The sequence below is a fragment of the Chanos chanos genome, chromosome 10, assembly GCF_902362185.1.
Source record: "Chanos chanos chromosome 10, fChaCha1.1, whole genome shotgun sequence".
Classification (NCBI taxonomy): Eukaryota; Metazoa; Chordata; class Actinopteri; order Gonorynchiformes; family Chanidae; genus Chanos; species Chanos chanos.
The window spans coordinates 35243771-35269896 of NC_044504.1; the positions used below are offsets into that span (position 1 = coordinate 35243771).

Consider the following 26126-nt stretch of genomic DNA (forward strand, 5'->3'; position numbering starts at 1 on the left):
GATGATGTTTTTAAAGCATGATGTAGCTCTTGTTTAGGGAGGAGAGGGTAAACAATGATAAGCAAAATATCATAAAAACACAATAAACACACGCACACATGCATCAGTGGATATGTTGAGAGAAATCATTCTCACACAATAATATATTGTAACAGCAGTGACATTTGAAAATGTAAACGAATTACTAATATTGAAAACACATTGTACTCAGAGAGGTGTTAGAAAAAAATAAATAAATATTATAAATCAGCTCATTTGTAACAAGCTGATATAGTGTTCCTGTTTTCCTAATGATGATGCATGTATCTTTGTTCTCTGCATCATTCATGAAAATACTGAGAGAAGACAATAATAAATTAAAGCACAAAATAAATTAAAATTCTAACACAAGATCCAAATCATCAATAAAATAGGTATAAAACAAAAGATCAGTCCTATCCTCTTGGCCCTTTTAGCAACATAATGAAATGTAAGTACAAATGCGTTATTTAGTTTATTGTAACGTTAAAGCTAAATGTTAGCGGGGCATCTTTAGCGCTGTGCTATCTTTAGTTAGTGTGACGAACCTTTTGATCAGAGAATTCAGAAGGTTACGTAAAATTAATATCATGATAGCAGTAGGTGAAAAGGTTGTAAGGATCAGGAGAAAAAACTTTTGGTAACAGGCAAAATTCATCAGGGGTTCTGGCTTAAGTGGATAATGTAGCCATGACAACTACAGTCAGCAAACAGTGCATTTCCTGGACTTAAATGTCATGCATTGATTTTCACCTCAGTAGTGATATGTTCATTAATAAGGATGGCGAGATGTTATTGTGGAAATCTTATAAAAAAATGTGTCTAAAATGAACGACTTGTTAACTGATGCCCATCCTAATTACGTGAAATGAGAAAAAGTGCCAGATGTGGTTGTAGTGCTGATTCTCTCTCTCTTAAAGCATTAGAATCATTTGTCTTCGCCACTGAGAGTGAAGGTCAAACAGATTTCTGTATCATTGCTCCCTGACCCTTTGCACGGTGGGAAATGGGCCATCATTTGTGCTGAGTCATGCTCTTAGCTTGTGAGCTACATCAATAAAAAAAAAAAGAAAAAAAAAAGAAAAGAGAGTGCAGGTAAGTCAGCAACACAGAGAAGATCCTGAGCTTCTCTGTCCAGTGACTGATTCAGATATTCTTCACAGTTTTAAAAGACTGAACTGTGTAGTCCAATCAAAGTAGTCATTAAACTGGCTGTACAAAAAAATCTTATCTTGTATATACTTATATATATATATTTTTTTTAATCTCCCTAAATGATTACTGTAACAGACGAGCATATTCGTTCTTACTTATCTGCTCTTCTTTACACTGTCTTTAGCTATGACTATCATGAATAATCCCGAGTTCAGACAAAGGTAGGTTTGAGGTCCTCTTTGAATACCACAGGATGAGAAGCTCGACAGATCCCCCCAAACTCACTGTCCGACGTCTCGGAGGTGCTGCTGTCCGTGTATGGGCCCTGCAGGCATGCCTCACAGTAGGGTCGGTGATAGTAACAGTAGTCTTCTGAACTGCTTGACTCTGAATCAGAGTACCCACGTACGTCACTGGATGGCTCCAGCTCAACAGTCTGTCCACACCTTTCCCACTGTCCTCCAGCTACTGGCTTGACTTTTTGTCCTAGGCTAGGAGTGGCAGAGCACCTCCTTGAGGGAGGCGCTCTGTGTCTCCATCTTGAGCCCCTCTTAAATCGCCGTGAGGCCACGTACTCCTCTTCTTCTTCTTCTTCTTCTTCATCGCTCTCATGGTTCCACGAATCTAGGTGCTGTCGGTGGGTCCCTATGTCCACAGCAGTTTCTGGTGGACCAGAATCTCCTGGTTCTTTGGGCCTCTCTGGGTCAGGAGGTACGGATCCCGTCCTCTGGCCTGCAGGTGGTGGACCTGGATAGAAGTAGGTCAGTGTGCCCCCTCTTGAAGAGTGGAAGGGAGGCCTCCGTTTACGCATGACGTAAGGTGAGATACTGGGATAATAGAAGTGGAAGGGAGATCGAGGAGAGAGAGAGGGGACATCCTCCTTAGTCGGACTGGTCGAGGAAGTTGTCCTCATCAGGATAGGTGACCTAACGGAGCTGCCCACCGCGTTCACACTCAGGTCTTGCAATATCTCCTGCAGCTGTTCGCTGCTCACAAGTCTCTTTTGACTGCCCTTGGTAAGCGCTGGAGACAAAACGAACTGCCCTGCAGAGCCTGGAATGTCTGCCTGAGTTGAGCAGGGCCATGTAGGGGATACGAGAGGAGACGCTTGCAGGAGATTATATTGGTCAACAGGAGAGGCAGGTGGTGCCTCTTCGTTACTTACTTGACAGTCACGCTCCGGTTGGATGGTGGTACTGTCCAGAGTGATGTGAAATTTTGACACATCTGTGCAATCCCTAAAACTTAGTTTGTCCGACACACATTCGGACTTCCACGGCATGGTCTGAGAACTCTGGGAAGCTCCATCAGGAGTGCGGGGAGACTGGGAAGGAGCAGGCACAGATACGGGAGAAGCAGGAGCTCCGTTAGATATTAAGAGCCTTGCGGGAGGGGTTTCATGGGAGGTAGTCAAGGGGGAGTCAGAAGGGGGTGGAGGAGGAGGTATATAAGGCGGTGGATTGAGAACCACAGGAGGGGACATCTCTGAGTCTCCTTGTTGGTTCAAAGTAGGAGGAGATTCAGGCAGCACCACCGTCATCTGGGTGGAGGAGGAATGGAGGTTGGTTATGGAGGAGTCCATCTCTTGCTCCTCCTGGGGTTGAGTCACAGACATGAGCTTAACAAGTTTGTCCTTGGCATTGTTCACTTGCTCCTGAAGGCTGTCGATCACTGCATTCTTCTGTAAAGACACCACATAACGCTTTTTAAAATTTGTTTCACACTTATGTCGTAATTTTGTGATTTTGTAATTTTGTGATTCCAGTGCACGGTGTACAGAAGACTCTAACATATGTCTACTGAACGCAGTCATAGTACGGACTATTCGAGACGCTGCGGTAGAGTCTTAGATGGGTTAGATCCATCTTAAAGGATGCACAAAGCAGGAATGGACTTGACAGGAAATTAAATCAAAAGGCTGTGCCTTCAGGAAACGTAAAACAAAGCACGGAGTCTCACATATAGGTCAGTGGTGGAGGGCGTATCCCCACTCACTCCCAGAACGAGAATTCCCTTCGATGACTCATCAGGCATATCTAGATTATACATTGTGTTGTGCTCTGCACCAATTACATCTTATTACTTGAATCATGAAATGTATGATAATGAGAGTACGGTAAGGATATACCTCATTGATGAGTCTCTTCATGGAATCGTTTTCTCCCAACAGGTAGTAGATTTCATCTTCACTGTACATAGAGTGTAGGCTCTTGCTGGGGCTGCTGAAGTACTTGGCCATCTGACTATGAGTTGAGTTTATCTCCTCCTCGAACTGTCTCCACTGTGTCAACTAGAGGGTACAAAAGTGCAAACCGGAGGTGTTTTCATTAACCACGACCCTTGAACCCAATTTGAAGAATGCATATAGACCACCCCCCCCCTGATTCTGGTAGTTCTTTTTGTATGTCTGTGACCCAAACACACCCTGGCTGAGTTTCATTCTGAGGTTAAGTGAGTGCACTTTGGATAAATTTTGTCTCCTGGAAGACATATACTCAGCATTTCTTGAGGCTCAGGGCTCATTGTCAGAGTCTACAGTAGGTTTACTCAGCATTAGTCAGCATTCCAGAGGGAAGCCCATTCCACCTGCTAATTACAGGTATACAACAATAAAAACAGAGCCTTTTGTGTGTGTGTGTGTGTGTGTGTGTGTGTGTGTCTTTCTTAGAGACAAAGAGACAGTCATGCTCTCTTGAGACAAAGCTACATTTTCCCTCTTTTCACACAGTGCGACAGAAGTTCAGATTTTGCTGTAAGTAACTAAAACTCTTTCATGCTTCATTTCTCTATATTAGTTGTTACTGCCTTCTCACATTTAATTAGAGTTCTGCCCATTCCAAATATGTCAGCACCTTTCCCCCAGAAATGAAATTACTGGTCTTTTTAAACTTCAGTAAAAGTTTCTACACACTGAAACCCTCATATATCAACATGTGACACACACACATGCTTCCTTAAAGACACTCAGTTTAGACAGATGGCCAAGTACACAAAGACTCAATACACACACACACACACACAGACACACGCACACACACACAGACCCTCCTGCAGGTACAAGTTAAAGTGTCAGCCTTTCATTTAGCATTTGCTGCAGCTCTTTTTAAGGTGGTCTATTGATTCCCTGGTGTAAATATAAAATATAAAATATTTCAAAATATTTTAACATTAAAATATAGCACTTATTTTGAGCGAAGTACATGGGATGTAAAGGTTGAAACCTAGTTTAAATCACGTGATCTATCGATTTCTGCTTTGACTAAAAACAAGAGTATTGTTATTGCGGTATACGGTTTTCCTGAACACCCCCCCAAAAGGATCATGGGAGAAATGAACCAAAAAAACTCATGTCTGACCTTACCGGCCAGAGCCAAAAAGGACGTCAACATCAAATGAAAGATTTGAGCTGCTAACCTGTGGGACAAACAGCAGACAGTTAATGGCCGAAGTGCAGATGAATATGGCTCCAGATACCACGCCGTAAACAACATTGGGCCAAGCGTACAGGTAACGTGAGACAGGCACAACAACAGCTGTTGACAAGGTAACCAGACATACAGCGCCCATGATGGTCAGAGATTGGTTAACTGGGGGAAGACTAACATTACTGGTCAGCCCCGCCAGATACGTTCCGTAGAGGAGGAGGCTGCCCTAAAGATGGGATATAAAAATAAGCATATGTTAAGTGGAGATCATAACATGCAATGAAAACATTTTACATGACGCACTTATGGGTTTCCTCTTGGACCTGTATCAGTTCATTGCACAGAAGCGCTGTAAAAAAATGAATGTCATAAGTGTGTATACATGTGCATGTGTATGTGTATGTGTATATGCCTGTATGTGTATTTATGAGCCATTGCGAGAGGGAAAGATAAAGATGTATGTGATGTACCTTGAGGACGGAGAAGAGAACTGCCCACAGGTCCGAGTAGAAGGAAGAACAGGAATCCAACTGCGACAGGGAGTAAGATACATCCCATTCCACCACCTATCGCAAGAGGGAAAGAAAAAAAAGAAAGAAAAAAAACAAGGCAGGTGTCACCGCTTCGGTCGTGTCGATTCGGAAAACGTACGGAAATTCACTTCTTAGACTGATATAAATAGAAAAATGGCAGACTGAAAACACCAGCGCAGACTGGGGGAGAGCATATGGAGAGAGTGGATGCTGTGCATGCGCTGATCATGAGGTTTTCACCTCCTGGCATTTTACCGGCCTGTGTCTGGCAGTAGTCCTGAGGTAAAATAAGTAAAGCATGCCCGGATAGCTGACTCACGTCCACAGAAAGGTGAGAGGGGAAAAAAGAACTGGACACCGGTGGGTCACTAGTGTGACATCATATTCATGGTTTCATGATTCTTTTGAGACTTATGCAAGAAGTTAACCCTTATATTTTCCTGGGAAAGTCAGGCTCTGTTCCTCAGGCAGTGTGATATAGTATAACTGTCGTGTTTTTTATGTGTTTCTTTCTGTGTATCCAGTCCCTCTCAATGTTCGTAGTCACATTAATGCATACAAGAATAAAAGTACCTTGGACACCGCAGTGACGGACCGTGCACATTTAACTGGATCGGTCAGACGCCACGTGGTCAGAATCGCAAGATCCACCAGAATCAGCAGAGATACCAAACCCATCAGCTGGATGTCTCTGATAATCTGAAACAACGCCCATACAAACACATACAGACATATGAACAAACAAGTCCACAACCAAACACTCCTACTGAATATATAATACACGCTCCCATTAAATACATGCACATCCGTCACATTATTGTTTATCTGTGTTTGTTGCATACCAGTATTTTTTGTGTGGGGGTGGGGTAGGGTTGGGGGTAGGGGGGTGTCACTAAATAAAAAAAAATATTTAGGGATTATTCACCACTCTTTTGTCGGGTACACGTTGGGTGAAAACCCTGTAGAGCCGCCATGTTTTACCCAGAATGGGCCCAAACACGAGAGAGCTGCCAATACACAGAGTCCAGATCCAGGCCTGGGACATACGGACAGACATGCAGAAAAGGACTGTCTAAGTCATGCAATAGCATATGAAATTTGAGTGTGACTATAACATAACATAACTCTGTAATACTGTACAAAACTCTTTTAGCTCGTGTATGCACCTGTAGCGCTGTCCTCTCTTCCATAGCAAACAGGAAACCAGTGCTGTATGTTAGTACACTCCCACACAGGGTCAGTATGTTCAGATTGGGACTGGACATCTTCACGATCCTGAAAAAAAAAACACAACCTGAATCACACATGAACAGTGACGGACGTCCATAAAAACAAATGAACAGACGTCATACTGAGAACGCTGTGAGGAGAAAGGAAGTGCTGAAAAAAGGGAGACCAGGAAGAGGGGATAACGGAGAGATCAGTGTTTCTGCACCTGTTGTTTCGAAAGCGGAGCGTGAAGAGGAGGAAGAAGAGAGCCAGCAGAATTCCACAGGAGAGTAAGGTCCAGACGATGGCACAGAGAACGGTTGACAGAGATCTGCCCTTCACATCCACAGTGCCCTACACACACACATACAAGACAGAACATAGCCACATTAACCTACTTCACTTGGTATAGCACTAGTTTAGTACCATGGGACAGCCGTGTAGTGTGTGTGTGTGTGTGTGTGTGTGTGTGTGTGTGTGTGTGTGTGTGAGTGTTTACCGTGGAGACGGCACAAATTCTCTGTATCATGTCCCAGCCATGCTGGTTGCTGACTCCTATGTGGATGGTGCAGACTCCAGATTCGCAGAGAGAGCTGCAGTTCAACCTTGTCTCCATAACTGGACCCACACTGGTCTCAGTTCACACACACATCCTAAAGGATAGAGCACAAACCATATAACATTCATGTCATGAAACATAAACATAAAATAAATATAAACAATAAACATAAAATCAAAGAATAGAAGAATACATTTAAAACATCTGTGAATCATCAGTATTGCATAATGTAAACATTAATGTAAACTAATACTCTGTTATAGTAACAGTGCTTGAACACCGTCAGAACCAAACACAAGGGGGCGCCATTATTCATAATCACATTTTTAAAAAATTTAGCATCAGCAAGAGTCTTGATTAAACTTCCACACTTTCACAGCACATAGCATACAGCTAAAGGACACTTTCATGTGCATAACCTGAAGGTTGAAACGGTATCGTTTGAAAAACAGCACTGATACAGATGCTTGGACGTAAACATATAAATATATGGACTGTATAACAGCATATATAAAATATACAATATGACAGCAAATAAGTTTTACAGAAAGTTTAGGTTTGTCACTTTGAAACTTGGGGAGAATGTCAACCAATACAGAAAAGAAATTTAAATAGGCTACATCAAATGCTCATATATATGTATATATAAATATTAACTCCAGTTTTAACTTTCTAACTTTCAACTTTCATTGGTTTTATTGAACACCAGTTTAAACATTTTTTACAGCAAGGAAACTTAACAGTTTCTGAAGCTGTGGTTTAGTTCAGCTAAATTCAGCATAATTTTGTATTTAGATGATAAATTATTCAAATAAAACTGTGTTTAGAGAAACTGGTATCTCTGAAAAAAAAAAAAAACACTAGTTTTGACGGAGGATACCTCAAGACCAACTCAGGCAAATGCTCATCAAACTGGGTTACTTAACAAACACTGTTTGTGCATAAACACTCCACTCCTTAATGTCTAATGAGAGACTAGAGAGAAGGGCCAAGCCCCATTGACACAGTTCAGAGGTAAATGGTCCACACATTACCAAATACCCAAAGGGCCACTCTGGCTTTAAGTGTGTGTGTGCGTGTGTGTGTACATGCAGGCATGAAACTAAGACCAACAAAAGGCCAGCGTGTAGAAACCTGAATTACATAAGCAGAGAACATTTGTGTGTTTTGTTATCTCCACAAAGCCTCACAGCTCTAAGGCCGACATCAAAAAGGGTTACAATCTATGGTGTTGCTGATCCTTCAGAGGGAGGTGTTACAGGCACTGCTGGGCTTAAGTGAGCTTGTTATTATAAGGTTGAGAAAGTTGTGCTGACTTGTTGGGCCTGATATCATTCATGCATGTGTCATGGACTTTGACATTGTCCACGCACAATTCTCAAGCAAAGTTGCTGTGTGTGTGTGCACATGAGGTTTTTTAGGCATCGACATTTGTGTACGTATACTGAATGCACATTAGTGCCTGGACCTGAGAGCATGGTGAGTTCCTGGAACCACTAACTTCAGTGTGAAAGGAACTGGTAAAGGAAAATGTTGTGCCAAAATGACAGATGTGATTATTTCAGAGGGCATTGCTGACTGTGAAAATCCGTAATAAAACAATGAAGTAACAACTTGTGCGCGTTTGAAATATAACACCCCCATACTCTTATTTATAAAAACGTCTTTCTTTGGGAAGTTCTAAAAAGACATGAGAATGAGAATGAATACTGCAGGTATAATGAGAATGAATGAGAATGCACGCTGCATCTGCAACTGGGCAGATACAAGAGTTAATTTCTGTTACTGTGTTTGTGTCTGTGCATGTGTTTAATTACCTGTATGACTAAGTTCCATGCGCTCCAGACAATATCTGAGCCTATCTCTGTGTGGTTGGTGAGAGAAAAGAGAAAGGCGGACTATTTACGTAAGAATGTGTCGGCGGGTCTGTAACTGAATCATATTCAATCGAAAGCCTCGGGCACTCTAACAAACAGCAAGCGTCACCTCACTTGAGTTTAGGATCGGCACAGAGTAACTGAAAAATTCCAACACAAAAGCGTTATTTTGCTTTCACAGCGGAAGCATATTACGTCTTCCATGACAAGAACAAGAGAGGAACTATAGCATGACAAGTGAGTCTGTCTCTCGACACAGTCAAACTCAGGTACCTCGCCAACGTTCGCGACATTTTCACCGGCGAACACTGAGTCACTTAAAAATCTAGTCACTTGTCATGTGCCACTTTCAAAACGTCTTTCCTGCTTTACTGGATATCACTTAAAAGAACTCTGGTGAACTTTTGTCTAATTCATGTCCGTATTCACCATTTAACACTTAATCAAAATTCCACAGAACAACTGGAACAGAACAACTTTAGATCTGTCTTAAACCAGTTAGATCTGTCTCCAGACCATTTAGAATAGTTTCTGCAACCCTTGGGTTACATTTAAACGCAGGTGTTCATCAGGAATCTCATTATACTGAGCTTTGGCGTAATTTCTTACCGTTCTTCACATTAAGCTGTCATAGAATTTGCTAGACAATACTCTGTAAGCAAGTAGTGAATAAACATGGCCCGTCTCGTCTATAAGATTAAAATGTATGAGTGTGATGGAGTATGAAAGTGTCCGCACTCCGCACTTTCAGTCTACTCTGCGCAAAAAACGTAGGTAGGCCTATAAGTTATAGCATGTGTACCAGTAGAGCATGTGATTATATGAAGAGTTAAGTCTCCAAATCTAACAAAAAAGAGGGAGATAACACAGCAATGTTGTTTCACACATATCAGGAAATTACCAGGCATACTGATCCTCGTTCAAGACACGAAAGGATTTAAAAAAACGCACAATTTAGAAGACTACTGAAAAGAACTGTCGGTTTTCTAGCCCAAAATTATAAACTTCATTTTTTTTCTTCAGTGGTCGGTTTGACAATGCTTTCAATTCTTCTCTAATGCGACACTGTCGTCGTTCCCATTTTAGATCCGTAAGTTTACAGTTTCCTGCAGGCTCAACCGGTGGAGAGAGGCATTTCCGACCATTTTTTAAACATTCCTCAGCTCATCGCGCGGAGCTGTTTTTGAGCCTAGTCTCCCACCCGCTGCGCGCTAGTGCTAGGCTATTACAACCACATCCTTAGAGGGAAGGTCATCAAAGGTCACTGGACACCTAACAATGTCGTTCCAAAGCGAGTAAGGTCCATTTCCAACTAGTGTTAAAATGGGCTACCACAAACTGGTCACAAAAATGAAAACCCGAGCAGTGCCCGTCCTTTCGGCAATTTTCGGAACACCAGTGGGCCTGTAGTATTGCAATGAAGCTGATATCTGGTAATCTATTGTAAATAAGAGCGTCTCTGTAAAACAGAATAGTAATAACTGACGATAGAAATACCGTTAAGACACAGACGATGTGCTGAAAACTATCAAAATCGTTAAAAAATTCAAACATGTCATCTTTGGCAATGGTGATGTGTTGGTGCTGTATATGCTACTCTGATTAATGAATTTCAGCGAATTTCGTTGTCTGTCATTTGTTATGCTATTTCAGAAATCCTGTATCAGATTTTTTTTTCTTTTACGGAAATGAGCTTTTCTTATTCCCTTAGGCGAGGCGCATTCATTTGTATGAAATAACAGCCATTCGTTTTACATAAGAATTACTCACGTTTTCTTTTTTTTTTCCTTTTTTTTTGCTGAAGCAATCTTCTCCTTCTTTTCGGAGTTTAGAAGGGTTCAATGATCAGACAATGAACTGACTGAATTCGAAGAGTGAGCGAAAATCTGCAATTACTGCAACCGGACAAAGCGCGGATAGTGTTTGGGGATAATATCGAAACATTCCGCCCAACCCGGTAATCCGTTTAGCAATTTAATTTAAGCTGATCGAGTAAGAATGCCAGTTATTGGTGTACCCCCGCGGGCTCCAAGCTCCTTGAGAAAACACCAGCGGTGAGAATGATTTCCCTCGCCAGGGAAAATGAAAGTATTTTATCCACATGGTACAATTCACGGGAGGTAAATCTGAAGTTTGAACAGTTCTTCCGCGGTAATATTAAACTTGTGATCAAAACAAGTTAATTTCAAAAAGATTTACTGAAAGGGCCAGGCTACAAAAGGATTACTGTAGGATAGTTGTGTCTCACACTGCGTTTACAGTTTAATTTCCGTTAATTCATTAAAAGTTGCTCCATTCGATCCCACAATGATTTTATTTTAAAAATCAGTCGTTTTAACTGTCCGGTCTGTAGAGAAATATACAAGGCTGTAAAGTTCTTAACAACGTCTCTTGTTATCCAGAGAATGGCCCATGTCACTTAATCGCAGTTATTTCCGCTCTAATAGGGAGACATACACATGAAAGAATAATACAATATGTTTCGTGCAAGAACTTGAACAAACGAACCTGAGAGAAATGTGGAAATGATGTGAGGCAGGCGCGCGACTAATCCCACCGGGGCTCTGTAGTGCGCGCTCCATCACTCAAGACTCCCGACGCGACTCCAACAAGACGTCTTGTTCACTTGAGCTCCACTTTATCGCATGGATTTCTCTACGATTAAAAGCCACTTAACCTGTTGTTGCGCATTATTAAAACTACGTTCACCAAGTTAAACCGCGGACGCGTAAAGACAGCACGCTCTAAAATCATTTTGGGGACGACGAGAGTAAGCTCCGAGGAAACAGCAGAAAGGGAGGGAGTGAGAGAGGGAGGGGACAGAGTGAGAGACGGACAGTGTAATTAGTAGGTTGCAGGAGGGCTACAGGAGGAAAGTGTTGTTGCGCAGAGCGCTTGTTATGCGGACGTAGTCGTAAGCCAACTGAGAGGTAAGCCTCACTGCACATCTAGAGCCAGGGCCTCCAAACTTTGTCTCTCTCTTCGTCCACACACATTCGAGGGAAAACTCAACCGATTTATTACATGTATCCTCGCGTTACTTACATAAGTGTGGATACACAGTCACTTGTATATTTGTTCCACTTCCAATTAAAACAGTCTTTCTACAAATTGAAATATGAAAGTTCAACAGTTACGCACGCACACACACACACACACACACATGTATCATGAGTTGTTACTGTGCTACAGACTGATCTCAGGAGAGAGGGTGGTCCATGGGACAGTGTGGATGCGACACACTGGACTGGGGCGTTGATGTCCCCTGCACAAATAAATACCACCAAATCAAAACACACATCACACATTCAGTGGAAAGATCCACATTCATGCTTATCAACGCATTCCAAATGGGGTGGGGCGAGGGTGTGAGGTGGTGGTGGTGGTGGTGGGGGGGGGGGGGGGGGGGTTGGGTCACAATAATAGCCATGTTTTCACATTTTCTGAAGGTGCAAATACATCTTCAAAACCATAGGCTTACAAAGTAAAATGTAAGATTTACTGAAGTTTGAACATCTTAAATTCACTTCAGTGAGTTCTCAGAGTTCTAATTCACAGAGTATCGCATTTTCGGTTTAAGCTCCAGTTTACTGTCAGAGTTATGTTTGTGCAATTTTGCTCATGTTCGATCAAACAGTATCAGATGGATGTCTTAATGAAGGTGTGCATTATTGACCGATCTCGGTCACATTTGTATCAGAAAAACCTGATTATCTGTACAGCTCGAAGCAAGCTTTAAATCTGACTCTAAAGTTTTTCTTCTGCTGAAGTGTTTACTTTGAACATATTTTACACCATTTCTGCAATGTATAGCTTAATCTGTTCTTGTCATTCCAATTGTTTGCGTTTCAAAGAATGACTCAAACGTACGCAACGTTTAAAATGCAATTAAGCGTACAGTGCATTCCTTATTCTGTGGGATGGACGTTCCTGCCAAGGCCAAAAATTCTTGTGAGAGCGCTACGTCTATCCGCGGCGTGCATTGCTGTTCTTTTTGCTGGTCTCTTTGCCGCATATTTGCAAACTTGTTCTTCCCGCCACAGACAGACGTAAGGTATTATTATAACTTCACGGGGATTTACAACAGCAGTTTACGCCGGATGATTCCTGGTAAGGGAGTGTCAGTCCAAACCACAGCCAAGGAAAAAGAGAGTCAGAGGGTAGAGGAAGCAGGTTGCGCGTGCAGCAGTTGGTTTATATCGTTGAGGAGACTGTTCTACAGAGGTTCTGTTTTCCGTGAAAATTGAAGTTCTGTCATTTAAATTATACAAATACAGCTCTTTCTAAAGAGGACTTAAAAGAGGAAGACAAGAGTTTCATCAGCGTCTTTGATAACTCATGAACGTGGCAGAGGATGATAGAGTTTATGTATGAAGACATGGGTAAAATCATATTCCACATGTTCTGTGCTTCCTCCACCATGCGAGTAAAATACAGAACTAATCATCAAAGCCTTTTTAGGTGTAATTTAGGTGGTTTGTTGGTGAGAATTGGCAGGTAGCATGAGTCGGTTGCACTTAAGGATTTGACTGGGAGCCTTTGGAACCAAGTTTAGGCTGTGGTCCACCTACGCCCTGGTCAAATAGCCCATTAAACATGCACTACGTGAAGACGCCAGTAGGTGTCACTGTTCATCTCCATTGTTTGCGGAAAATACACTGACAAGTTTAAACTTAGATCCACTGCTTCAGGGACCTTAGGTCTAACTTCAGTGTTTACTGTTCAGTATCTAATGAAATTAATTGTCACAATGAAGCAGCCATATCAACATTTCACAATCCAAGGTGATGTCATTCATTGTCAGATTTTTTTTTTTTTGTTTTCAAATCGGAGCTGTAGACCTAAATGAGACGACAAATTGAATTTCCATATCATTTACGTATATTGAATATTTACAATTTGAAATTAAAGCAAAGTCATTCAAGCCCACCAGAATCCCTGCACTATCTCTAAAAAGACGTTTTTTCCCAACTGTGACATCATATTCAAGAACATGTTATTTCAATTCAAAACCATTTCATGGATCTTAGCAACTTGAATGATACATCAGTATATAGAGATGGATGAGAGTTTTCATTATGAAGAAAACTAACTCAAAATGGATCAAATTTGAGGCACATGGTTTCTATAGGATATGATCAGTATAACCTAGAATCCATGGTTTGACCGGCCACCACTGTACCGAGATGATTTATTGGAACTCTAAACTTGATTGATTGCTCCTATTGTTTTTCCGTGTGTGTTTGTGGAAGATAATAAAAGGATCAGGTTGGTCCATTATAATAGATAAAGAGCAAGCACACTCATGTTGCAAAACCCTGTTGAATATTTCATTCAGACGAACCAACAGTGGATAGGTGTCCAGATCAGACCTCCACTGAACAAGGAGGGGAAGCACCTGTTGTGCACTGACAACACGGAAAGAGAAAGAGCATAAGGCTCTCGGAAGTGTGTGTGTGGAAGTGTGTGTGTGTGTGAGAGAGAGAGACAGAGACAGAGACAGAGAGAGAGAGAGACACAGACAGACAGAGAGACAGACAGAAAGACCTGCGACAGAGATAAACAAAGACTGAGAGAGAGAGAGAGAGAGAGAGACAGACAGACAGACAGAGAGACAGACAGAAAGACCTGCGACAGAGATAAACAAAGACTGAGAGAGAGAGAGAGAGAGAGAGACAGACAGAGAGAGAGAGAGAGAGTCTAACAAAAGATCAGGGCTGTTGTCAGATAAGTTAGTGCAGCATCCATTGTTAAATCTCATGAGAGAAAACCCGTGCTCTTGCACATTTGACTAAAAGTTTGTTTACTACAGTGGATCTACATGTCATATTTGCCAGTGAGCATCTGCCTTATGTTCATTCTTCATTTTTAACTGTGTTTAGGGAGACGTAGAACTCTGAGCTTCTGATACTATCTATACGCTTTCTGATCAGTGGCATTTTGTTAACTTTACTAAATTAAAAGAATGTGTTTTTGCCATAGGTCTTGAGTCTTTAGTTTACCATGTCCTTATACATCCAACAAAACCGTCCATACTAAATTCATAATATATTTTTAAACACGCTTTTGAGTTGAAGCTAAACTCTCCCTCCAGTAAATCCACTGTATGTTAGAACAGGAAATTGAGTGTTCTCAAAGAACTGCATTCCTGCCCACCAAATAACAATCACTTATTGTTTGCCACAAAATGTTTGGAAAACAATTCTTTTGATCCCTCTTTAGCACAGTGAAACTCAAATTTGGCCTGTACCCATTTGACTTTAAACAAGCAAAGTGACTTATAGCCAAAGCAAAATCCAACAAATTAGATATTAAAATCCAAGTGCATAAACTCCTAATAAACCAAGGGTGGCCTTGAAGTGTTTATGATGCCGAATCTCATACCATGTACCCCATTTATGTGGTTAAGTAAATAAATAGATAGACAAGACACATTTCGTGGTTTTGAATTGTAGAACATTGTAATTGTAACTATTGTGATAAAAAAAAATCTTACAAGCTGCCTCAAACTTCATGTAAAAGCAAAGTGACTTTTACTGCAAGTCCAAGGATAGATTTAAAGAATAAGATGAGAAATAGATCCAAGTGTAGATCACCAAGCTCTACTCATGGTCGTAATGAGGTCTTACAACTCTTTCCTCCTAACTGAATGATGTCTAAATTTACTCACTGTTGTATCAGCAGCAGGCAGGCTCACACCAGTGTATTTTCAAGTCCTCGATGCTCCTGTGATCCGACACCCATTCAAAGATGTCACTGAGAACAGACAGAACGCTGTTGGTTCCAGATTCAGAACAGGTACTGTATTCCAAAGCCCTGTATTCTGAAGGAGAGCTTCAGAGGCCTGACGTCTGTGTTCAGAACGCTTGGCAGATGAAGCACACGCATAAACACACACACAGACACACACACACACACACACACACGCATTGCGAGTTGTTCTCAGTTCTCACCTTACAGCTGCTTAAATGTGTATGGTTCAGTTTCATCCGGCATCTCGCGTGTATCTCATTGTCTCAGGTTGCAGCTAACAGCAGTCTTACACACACACACACACACACACACACACACACGAGCAAGCACTTTGCAAAGCTGAAACAACGTTTTTACACATACCTGGCTGACCGACGTGTAACGGAGAGCTCCCCACTGTCTCCGTCACACCCCAGTGCTGTGTCATACCGGGTGTGTCCTCTGAATGAACAACCCAAAGAGCGGCCACATGCAGGGGAAAAAAATCCCCCCCCCCCTTCAAGGTTTTTTAGGGCGTCCGTGCTTTATACCTTAGTCTGCCTCTTCACTCAGGTGAAATGTCCCATTAACGTGCATAACCCCTCCTGAAACGAGTCGGACCACCTCTCTGGTTATCCACATGACTATCTGACTGAGCATTCCTGTGGTCGACTCTGTAGTTTCAGGTTTACAGGTAGATGCATGCACAGGACGTAGACATGCACTTGAACTACTTACAAAGTAGTTATTCACGTTGGACCCACGTGACAGACCAGTGCAACGCCACTGACCAGTTAACACATTTTTTGTACAGAATTTCGATGTAAGTGCATTTCTTTGCCAAGTTATATAATCTGTAACTTCCCCAAATATTATTTAGTTCATTTCATTCATTTAGTTTAGTTTAGTTTTTTTTATGTGTGAGTAAACTAAATAAAATGAGTGAATTAGGAATATAACTGGGATAAGCGGAAAGTCTGCAGTGAGAGAAAGTGGAGAAAAACGTGGAAATGAAAGCGTCTAGACATGGTTAAAAACAAAAGTGTTGGTAGAGAAAGGATTGAACAAATGAAAGAGTAAAGGGACAGCGTTAGAAAACCTCTTTTCTGATGTAAGGACAGCAGGGAAATCTAAGGTTCTAAGTGTTTCAGAAAGTGTCCAAACAAACTGCAAAGCAAACAGAGCATCTGTCCCTCACTGTCATCAAGTTGCCCCCCCCCTTATAGCCCCGAGGGCAGGGAACAAAAGCAAGAGAGAAGAAAACAGCGTGAGTGATTTGTGCTACACGGTTTTGGCAAGATTAAAAGACGCGGCGTCCTAGATTGGCCGAAACGTTCGTTTACAAGGTGAAAAGAAGATCTGTCTAAATTCAGCTCCACTAGCGCAGTTCCATTCACATGGTAATGAATGAGACTTAGACCTTCAAACCAACCAGCCAAAGGAAGCATTGTGTTCTGCAGTTTGGACTGCAAGAGCCCAGCTCCCTGTTTCTCATCAAAGTAATGAATGTCTGGAAAATCAGCATTAAACGGTTTGAGAGCAAATAAATGGGTAATTAACCAGAGGGCTTAAGCCACAAACATCTATGGATTTTACCTGTCTTTATTATATGGGTTTATAATCTTTTACCCTCAGTGATAAGATGGCAGAGATACAAACCGGCTGTACGTGCACATGAAAGATGACGAGTCTTTTGCACGGCATTTTAGAAGAGATTAATACACACGTGAATTACGCACACTTTTAAGACAAATATGATTTTATTAGGGTTGCATATTTCACTGGACAAGTGCAAATACAAATCTACAACTCGGTGTAAGTGTAGTGTATTAAGGTCTATCTTCATCATATCAAATAATACAAAAAGCTCCATGAAGCCACAGAGAGACAGTGACTTAGAGGATGACTTGGTATAAAAGTAACACACACACTGTGTTTTTTTCTTTTTCTTTCTTTTTTTGAAAGCATCATTCTATTGCATAGTCATTAATATTGCTAGTTAATTCATCCGTATGAAAAACAAAGTGAATCACATTTAAAAGGAGCTGTACAGCAAACCAACCACGTGACTTGAGATGTGCTTTCTTTTTTTTTTCCTTCCACTGGCATTGTAACAATAGCATCACGTTTGTTCAGTTGAGATGAATAAGGCAGGCCAATGAAAATAGCACAGAATCAAGTCATCCTGCAGAACAGTAAAATAACTCCAACGCGCACCTTTCTAGAATGTTCTCACTCGGGTTTTATCGGGTTAAAAATAATACTTGTTATAGATTTATTATCAAACAAAAAAGGCACGCAACTGTAGGTAAAACACACCGTTTTGAAGATGAGTTATTTCCTCTTTAGATTTATCATTATAATTAAGGGATTAAGGAGCATGTATGAACAGTGGATTGATCAAGGGACAGATTAAAAGTACAATTCTAGTGTATACCCTCAGCTAAAGGTGATCTTTCCCATCATCCACACATACACAGATCTCACACATTCATGGGAAGATACCAGCATTTCAATGTCCATAAAAAAGAGTGTTTATGTGTGAGTCTCAGCATGTGGGTAGAGAAAACAAACAAATCAGTTCACTTAAAAATGGGTCAGTTAAAAAGTAACTGTGTGAAAAGCAATTCAGGCCACTGGGTGTCATCGCTCCAGTCCAGGCCTGTGTGATATGTCTGTAATAATCACTTACACACACACACACACACACACACCCCTCCACTGGTCCAAGCAACAGCACACTGGATGCTGAACATGGAATCCTGATGTGTCACTCCTGTTTCAGCATGATGAAAATAAGAAATTGTGCCAGCTTTGACCATCTCCAAACCAAACTTTTCCCAAAGCATTAAACACCACCACAGCTAAATACTTATTATCATTAGTCATCTTGTCACAAAATGCTGAATCTTCCCTCGTGTGTCTACAAATAGCTACCATAAGTAAGTACTTCGGTACATTTTAAAAATGTGCAAACAAATTTTCGGGAACTTTAAAAAAAAAAAAAGAAAAAAAAAAAAAAGGTCAATATCCCGTATTGGCACCGATCAGTAATATTACTGCAACAGTAATTTTATAGTGTTACTTGATTAATGTGTCAGAGATAATCCCTTCAATTTTAGCACTAGCAGTTGTGTTACCTCTAACCACACTAGCACAACACACAACGCACATTTTCCACTGTGAGGACAGCATCTTGGGATTAAATCAGCATTTTGGCTTTCAGACACGGAACTATCAACCGTCAACAAAGAGCTGAATTTGAGGTCAGAGTGGTGAAACTCCATCATCCCAACAGCACCCTCTGCAGGCGGTCGACGGGAATGCTTTGGTCGTCGTCAGAGTCGGCATCACTCTGGGGGTTGGAGCTGCATGGAGAGGTGCATTCTGGGGAGCACAGGTAATGCATGAGGGGCAGCCGGTACTTTCCGCAGAAGTCCACAAATTTAATGTGACGCACGCAGGAGTCGAAGTACACGCCTGAAAAGAACACACACACAAAATTTGGAACTTTACAAAAGAGCAGAACTCGACAAAAAAAAAAAAAAACACAACAAAAATTTCTTTGAGCAGAGCATTTCCTCTGGTATATAATCAAACTCGCTCTCTTCTCATTCCAGAACTCCCTCGTCTATTCCGTCACTCTAATCTCCCATGAGCTCTGTCTCTCTCTCTCTCTCTCTCTCTCCACACCCATCCCTCTCTCACCTCCACACTTTGGGTTGGGGCATTTGCTGGCTGTGTCCAGATAGGTGACCAGGTGAGCTGGCAGGTCCTTGTGTGAGTACGGAAGGTTCCGCGTTTTGATGTTCCTGCCTGCCAGCTCCAGGAGAGACGGAGGGTCATAGGTCATGTCCTTGACGAAGCGCACGACCAGCGGGTTTCCACGGAGACTGAGCTCCTGCAGGTGCACCAGGCTGAGGATCTCTCGTGGCAGATAGGTCAGCAAGTTGTTATGGAGACTAAGAGAGCGCAACGCGTAAAGACTGAAGAGGGGGAAAAAAAGAGTGAGAAGAGAAAGAGAGACAGAGAGAGAGAGAAGATAATAGGAAAAAAGAGAAAGCAGAGGAAGATGAGAATAGGACACTGAATGAAATAGTATGGTCTGTGAGATCTGCTTTAACATAGATTTTATTTTCACCCCAGGAAAAAAAAAACCCCAAAACAAAACAACACGTTTGTCTCTTTTGCAGTAATTGCTATGTAACCAAGGACTGACAGTATGGGATATGATTCCCTGACAGGCACTTCACTTGGGCTTATCCCAGGAGAGAAGATCCTCATCCTGGGTCTCTCACCTGGTGAGCTGGGGTGGTACGCTCTGGATACGATTGTCACACAAGGCCAGGTACGACAGGAAGGGTAGGTTAGCAAGTTCAGCAGGGATGGAGGAGATCAGGTTCCCTCCCAAATACAACATTTCAAGACTAGAGATAGAGGGGAAAAAAGAGAGAGAGATTTCATTAATTAATTAATCAACAGCATGACACTGTTCATCATCATCACTCTATGTTACATGGACAGAATCGGAGCAATGCACAGCTGAGAAAATACCTGTAATACCACAAAAGGGAAGCGCAGCAGAGGATAATATCAACAGGGCACGCAAGACCGCTCGCCCGACGTCCCGGGACAATCAGGAGATCATTTCTGATAGCTAACAATCAAGTTTTCCAGTCGGGCTACCAAAATGTAACAACACCCCGCCCGACGGGAAAACTTGATTGTGAGCTATCAGAAATGATCCCCTGACTGAATAAAAATCCCTCTTTTTAAGGGTGGACGGTATAAACAGTACAGAAAGTACACTGGTATGAATTTGCTCTACAGTATGGATTTTGACTATACCGTGCTGACCAGTAGAGTCCTCACAGATCTAAAGTGGAAATGATGTAACTACACCAGTGCGAGACAGCTATGCACTAAACCGTGCCTAGTCTGCCACAAAGAAGAAGGCTGCTCACTTGTTCACTCACTCACTACTGACTGTATAGTGAATACAATGTAGTACACTACGCAGGGAGGAAGTATGTGGAATTTTTTTTTTTTTTGAAGCTTGAAAATATATAATTTTTTTAAATCACAAAAATGATTACAATCCAACCGAACGATGCCATTCGTAAACTACAGCGAAATTTGAGAATCTGGCCCCAAGATAAGAGCAATGTTATAACAAGACGATTGTAATGGATTTGCGGGACAATGTTGACAAAATCTGGCACGGAGAGACAGAAAACATATTATTACCATTACTCAATCTGTTTTGTGATCATATTGAAGTTTCATTGCACTGACAAATCTAAATGAATATTTATTTTGATGATTGTTGATTGCTACAGTTTGTGCTTGTTAAATAAATGTGTTTTACTGCTTCTCAAATATATCTACATAAAAAAAATGTCTTTTTTATTTGGGCTAGTCAAAATTCATTTCGGGCTACCAAAATCTGAAGAATGCTTGCCCGAAGGGCTACAAGGGATTTAGAAATTCTGCAAGCCCTGAACACAACAGGGTTAATAAAATAAGGTAATAAAAAAAAGGTCATAAATTGTGCATTTGAATAGGTACATGCTAAGTCATGAAGCGCTTGATTATTAATTTTCATCAATCATTAGCTACATTCTACAAACATGTGTGGAAATCTTCACAGACGGAAAGCCCTGTCTAGTTTGTCTCTGTAACTGTAGCTGAAACTCAAAGAAGCAACCGGAAGGTTTCCTGTTTCCAAGGAGAGTGCAGACAGCCTTAAGTTTGGGGAGTAGTGTGATAGTGCACAGTGTATACTGGGCCAGTATGCAGTATGCAGTACACTAGTATGTCATTTTGGACAAAGTCCTTCTGTTTTGTCTTTGTTGTGTCTATTTTACCACTATGAAGCTGCATTACCCCTGACTGCAAAGGCCGCCTGTACCTAATCAAACTCATGGTAGACAACACACCAGTCACAGAGCGGAGAACCTTCAGAGACTTGAACATAAAGGAAACTTTCCTCTACACATCATCTTATCAGTCTATGACTGTTGTCTATAATCTATTTAAAAATGTTACTTACACACACACACACACACACAGCGCGAGTAAACAACAAAAGATTAGGAACAGTTAGTGAGAGAGAGAGAGAGAGAGAGAGTGGAAAGAAAGAGAGAGAGAGAGAGAGAGAGAGAGAGAGAGAGAGAGAGAGAGAGAGAGAGAGAGAGAGGGGTGGGGGGGGGGGGGGTGGGACTGCGGTAGTCAGAACACAAATAGGGGGCTCCTGGTGTATTTTCACCAGGCATATCCAGAAAAGAGCCATTCATGGCCGTCTAAAAGCTGCATTCTCCTCTTCATCCCAGCTCAGCCAAGCCTGAATAACAGGCCTCACATAAAGACAGCCACAGAGAGGAGAGAGGGAGGGCCCAGGTCTTGCTAATGGAACAGCCTTGCATGTAATGTGGGCCAACAGTGCAGATATCTCAATATGACAGAATGGCCCACTGCCAACCTGGCACAAACACTCCAACTGAGTCGGATTATAGCCAACAGGAATAATAAAACTAAACAAAAGAAAACAGAACAAAGAAGAAAAAACAGAGCACGGGAGGTCCAAAATCCTCCGTTATTCTGTAAACCGATATTACAGTTTATTAATGAAACCAGCCGTTTCCCCAAAGACAGCTACCGCTCTATACGATGCAACAGCGAGAATCGATTTCCAAAAGTCCCGGGGTGTAGAAGTATACCGTCCTCAGGTGAGGCCAGCCGAGGTACGAGACCTCGTTCTGAACAGATAAGAATCAAAGCTTTGGCAGACACCTCTATAAATATGAATGGAGCTCTGTCACATGCTGGGACACAATAGGAGGCCTTTAGCCTGTGTGATGCACAAAGATCAGTGTTTCTGTACGGGAAACAATAGCATCTCTGCCTGTTTATCCAAAACCACGAAACAACAAGTGTAATTATGGGCGTTTCGTGACTGACAGTTTAGTCTGTATCTTGAATTATCTGTATTGATCTCTTGCTGAGCGAATGAGCGTGTAACTAGCAGGTATCATCACCTTGTGCGCTAATGATTGTCTGGACACGTCCTAAAGAACATGTTCATGAAAAAGCTGATCACCAACATTTGAATAACAAGATTCGGTCTATCACACAGGATTTCTCCGATTTCTTCCGATGCCTGTCATCAGCCGAGAAACAACTATGAGCACGTACATGTTTGTGTGAGTGTGTGTGTGTGTGTGTGTGTGTGTGTGTATGTGTGTGTATTTTGGGGGGGGGGGGCTGAAGAGGAAAAAACATGCCTAACAGGCCAAAAGAACATGAGGACAGCCTATTGTTTGATCTTTTCCAGGTCACTGTGACCTCTTTCTGCACATGCTGGAATTATTTCAGAGTTAGATTAGCATAAGTAATCGAACGGGCAAATGGGTTTCCAGGGTTAATGGGTTTCTGTTAATCTACAGGTTAATTTTTCTCAGAGCTCACTTTGTGCGAATGAATGCCAGTGTTACAGCCACTATCACAGATCAAACAAACAAACAAACAAACAAAAACAAAACAAAACCAAAAAAACCCCATAAAACCTAATGCTGATTATCCAGAAGGTTAAATATTAAATATGCAGATGCTGAGAAAAAAAGGCAGAGTCTTTGTCCATTCTCTGCCGTTATAACCATCAACTGACAGCACATTTGAGCACAACGATCCAAAACCAGACAACCTGTGCAGCTTTGATATGTTTCTCACAAGTCTAATAGCACTTTTCAATAGCACTTTTTGGAAGAGTCACAGGGAAACTGAATGAAAGAGGGATGTCAAAAATTAGCAAGTGCAATTGGCGCTGGAAAACTGACAGCATCAGTAGCGCATTTTGCACAAACTTAGGGAGTCACTTTTGCCCCAAACGATACATGAATCTCTTTGATTCAGGAAGCTAAGATGCTGATGATTGGCAGGTTAAGCAAAGTAGGCTTTAGTACAACAGGTATAACGGACAGGGGTCTGCCAGGCTAGTTAAGAGAAACTCGCTGAATGTGTGGGTGTGTGTATACATACATACGTCCCGTGTGTGTGTGTGTGTGTGTGTGTGTGTATGTACACACACACACACACACACACACACACACACACACATATATACATACATATACATATATATACACATACATATACACACACACACACATATATATATATATATATATATGCAGATGCAGCGTCATTCATTCGACTTTAAGAAGACTCACCTTGTCAAATTTTCTATCTCTGCTGGGATGCTTTTTAGTCTGTTTCCACCAAGTGAGAGAGACTGCAGCCGTTGCAGCTGCAGGAACTGGACGGGCACCTCTTCAAATCTGTTCCCACTTAAGTTCAACACTTCGAGCTGCAAAGACCCGAAATCTTTTGGCAACGAAAACTCATCTAGACGATTGTTCTTTGCAATGAGCGTTTTTAGCTTCGTTAACCGTGTAATGTCCTCACAGATCACCGATAATCCATTATTGCTAATGTCCAAAAACTCGAGATTGGAGAACAAACAGATCGAACTGGGTAGCCCAATCAGCCGGTTAAAACACAGATAAAGTTGCTTTGTCCCAGTTCTCCGTTTTTCGCTAAGACTGTCAAAAGTCAAGTTGTTGAGATTTAAGCGCGACAAATCAAGCACATTTTCGCTGCTGCGGGCTCCCTCGAAAACTTCCATTTTCGTTCAATTCTCCCGACAGAGATTTTTCTGTGTAATTTCCGAGATGGTAGAGCCAAATGTCTAAATTGCTGTAATCCTGTTTAACGTATTTCGCCAACTACAAAGTGAGCGGCACGATCTCCATGGAAGGACCTATCCCAAACCGGAAGCGCTCGCAATACTCTGGATAAACCACATTAATTAAATAATATAGGTCAGCGTTCACTACGAGAGAGTGTAAAATGAGCTACTCTTCTTTGCCAGATCCTGTCCTACTTAATTACTAACACGCCCGCTAAGCCTGAAGTATTTGTAGTCCGTTTTCCTAGGCTGTCTAGGGGTTGGCCTTTCCTTCTGTCACCACCCAAACTGTATTTAACCCTTTACACGATCTGTTACTGACGCAATCGGACCGGGTAACTAAAGGCGTAATTAGCTGTGGTTAAACCAAAAAGTTGTAAACTTTACGAGTTCATTTAATTCTCTGAAAGGTGTGGTTCAACACGTATGTTCTCATGAGGTACACGTATACATCATATCTGACCTCGTGGAAATTGCATAATAGGGTAAAGTTGCATCACGCACACGATACAAGTTACAAAATGAAATACACAAACTGAACACGAATGGCAAGGAGCCAACGCATTTGATTCTTTACATGTGTTACAGCGACAAAACGCATAACTTACCTTTAACTAAATTTTCTCCGTTTAACTCCTGTGTAGCCACAAGACAACAACTCGACTAACCAAGCAGTCACACTCCTGGTTCAACTTCATTACTGAGAGCAAACAACTATTTATTCAATATTTTTGTCAATCAGTTGTGACCGGCAATGACCCGTTCCCCGTGTTCTCAGAATTCATATGGAAATTAAGAGGCAAATCAATCGATCTTATATATTTTTTTATTGACATACATATCTCTAATGCAAGAGTTTAATATAAAGTTAACAATCAGATTTAGTTTCATCCTACTAGGCAGTTATACATGTGCACGATCACCAGTCTTTCACACAGACATCTAAGAGGAAGAAGAAGAAGAAAGAAGAGGAGAAAAAAAATCTAGTTTATGACTGTAATACTGCCAGGATTATTTTGCCATTTCCTACATTTCATGGTTAGCATCACAGAGGGGAGGCAAAACCGTCTGTGAATTAGGTACAGAATGTATATTTAAGGCACTCAGTAACACAAGAAAATCCTTAATATTAGTGTAATTTAGCTGAAATTAAGTGAGCAAGCAGACGCACACACACAAAGACAGGTACACACACACACACACACACACACACACACACACACACACTCACACCTCGATAAGAATGTATCTAAGCTACAGAGTTGACAGTAATTCTAATTCTTATCCTGACTGTTCATTGAAATCAAAAGGTATAGTGCTGTTGCTGGGTCCAGAGTAGTGGTATACCTGGAGGTTCAATACAACATTAAAACATCCTACGTATCAGGCTTTGGTTTCAGGTCACTCCGTCATGTGCTCAGTCCAGTGTTCACGCTTAGGTTGTTCTGGGAGTTTTATGAAATGGTCACACTGATTCTAGAAATTTCTGAATTTAACCAAACTCTTTTTTTTTTTTTCTGTCATAAGACTCATGATCAATTTTACAGGCCAACTTTTTGGGAACCTTGTTCAGTGCCTTCCTCACAACTGCCTCTGTCTGAACAGTTCACTGGATTTGTTGAAAAAAAAGTACGTAATCATGAAAAGACAAAGACTGAACACATCATCAGAGCTTCAGCAATAACTAATTACTAATGACTAAAGCAATTAACATAAATATAGGCATAAGAAAATTGCATTTGTGCAGTAAAACTGCTCCCATTCCTGTGGAGTAGAAAAACAAATTCAGTCACACTGTCTGTTCTACGACGCTATGGGACATTGCAGAGAAACCATGCTGATCGTGGTGGAGGAGATGAGGTGCTTATGTCA

The 26126-nt window shown here is 41.5% G+C and overlaps 2 protein-coding genes across 2 annotated transcripts; both read right to left on the reverse strand.

Annotated features, from left to right (window-relative positions):
• Positions 1-1384: 1384 nt before the first annotated feature.
• gpr156 (G protein-coupled receptor 156) lies at positions 1385-6956 on the reverse strand. The gene is made up of 9 exons (XM_030787609.1): positions 6840-6956; positions 6567-6694; positions 6277-6406; positions 6057-6203; positions 5705-5830; positions 5069-5164; positions 4588-4824; positions 3302-3463; positions 1385-2854 (listed from the first exon to the last, which is right to left on the reverse strand). The coding sequence occupies exons 1-9, from the start codon at positions 6954-6956 to the stop codon at positions 1385-1387; spliced, it is 2613 nt and encodes an 870-aa protein (XP_030643469.1).
• An 11838-nt stretch (positions 6957-18794) lies between these two features.
• Positions 18795-24191, reverse strand: lrrc58b (leucine rich repeat containing 58b). The gene is made up of 4 exons (XM_030787269.1): positions 23737-24191; positions 19807-19935; positions 19217-19494; positions 18795-18988 (listed from the first exon to the last, which is right to left on the reverse strand). Exons 1-4 carry the CDS (start codon positions 24189-24191, stop codon positions 18795-18797), a joined length of 1056 nt encoding a protein of 351 aa, XP_030643129.1.
• Positions 24192-26126: the final 1935 nt, after the last annotated feature.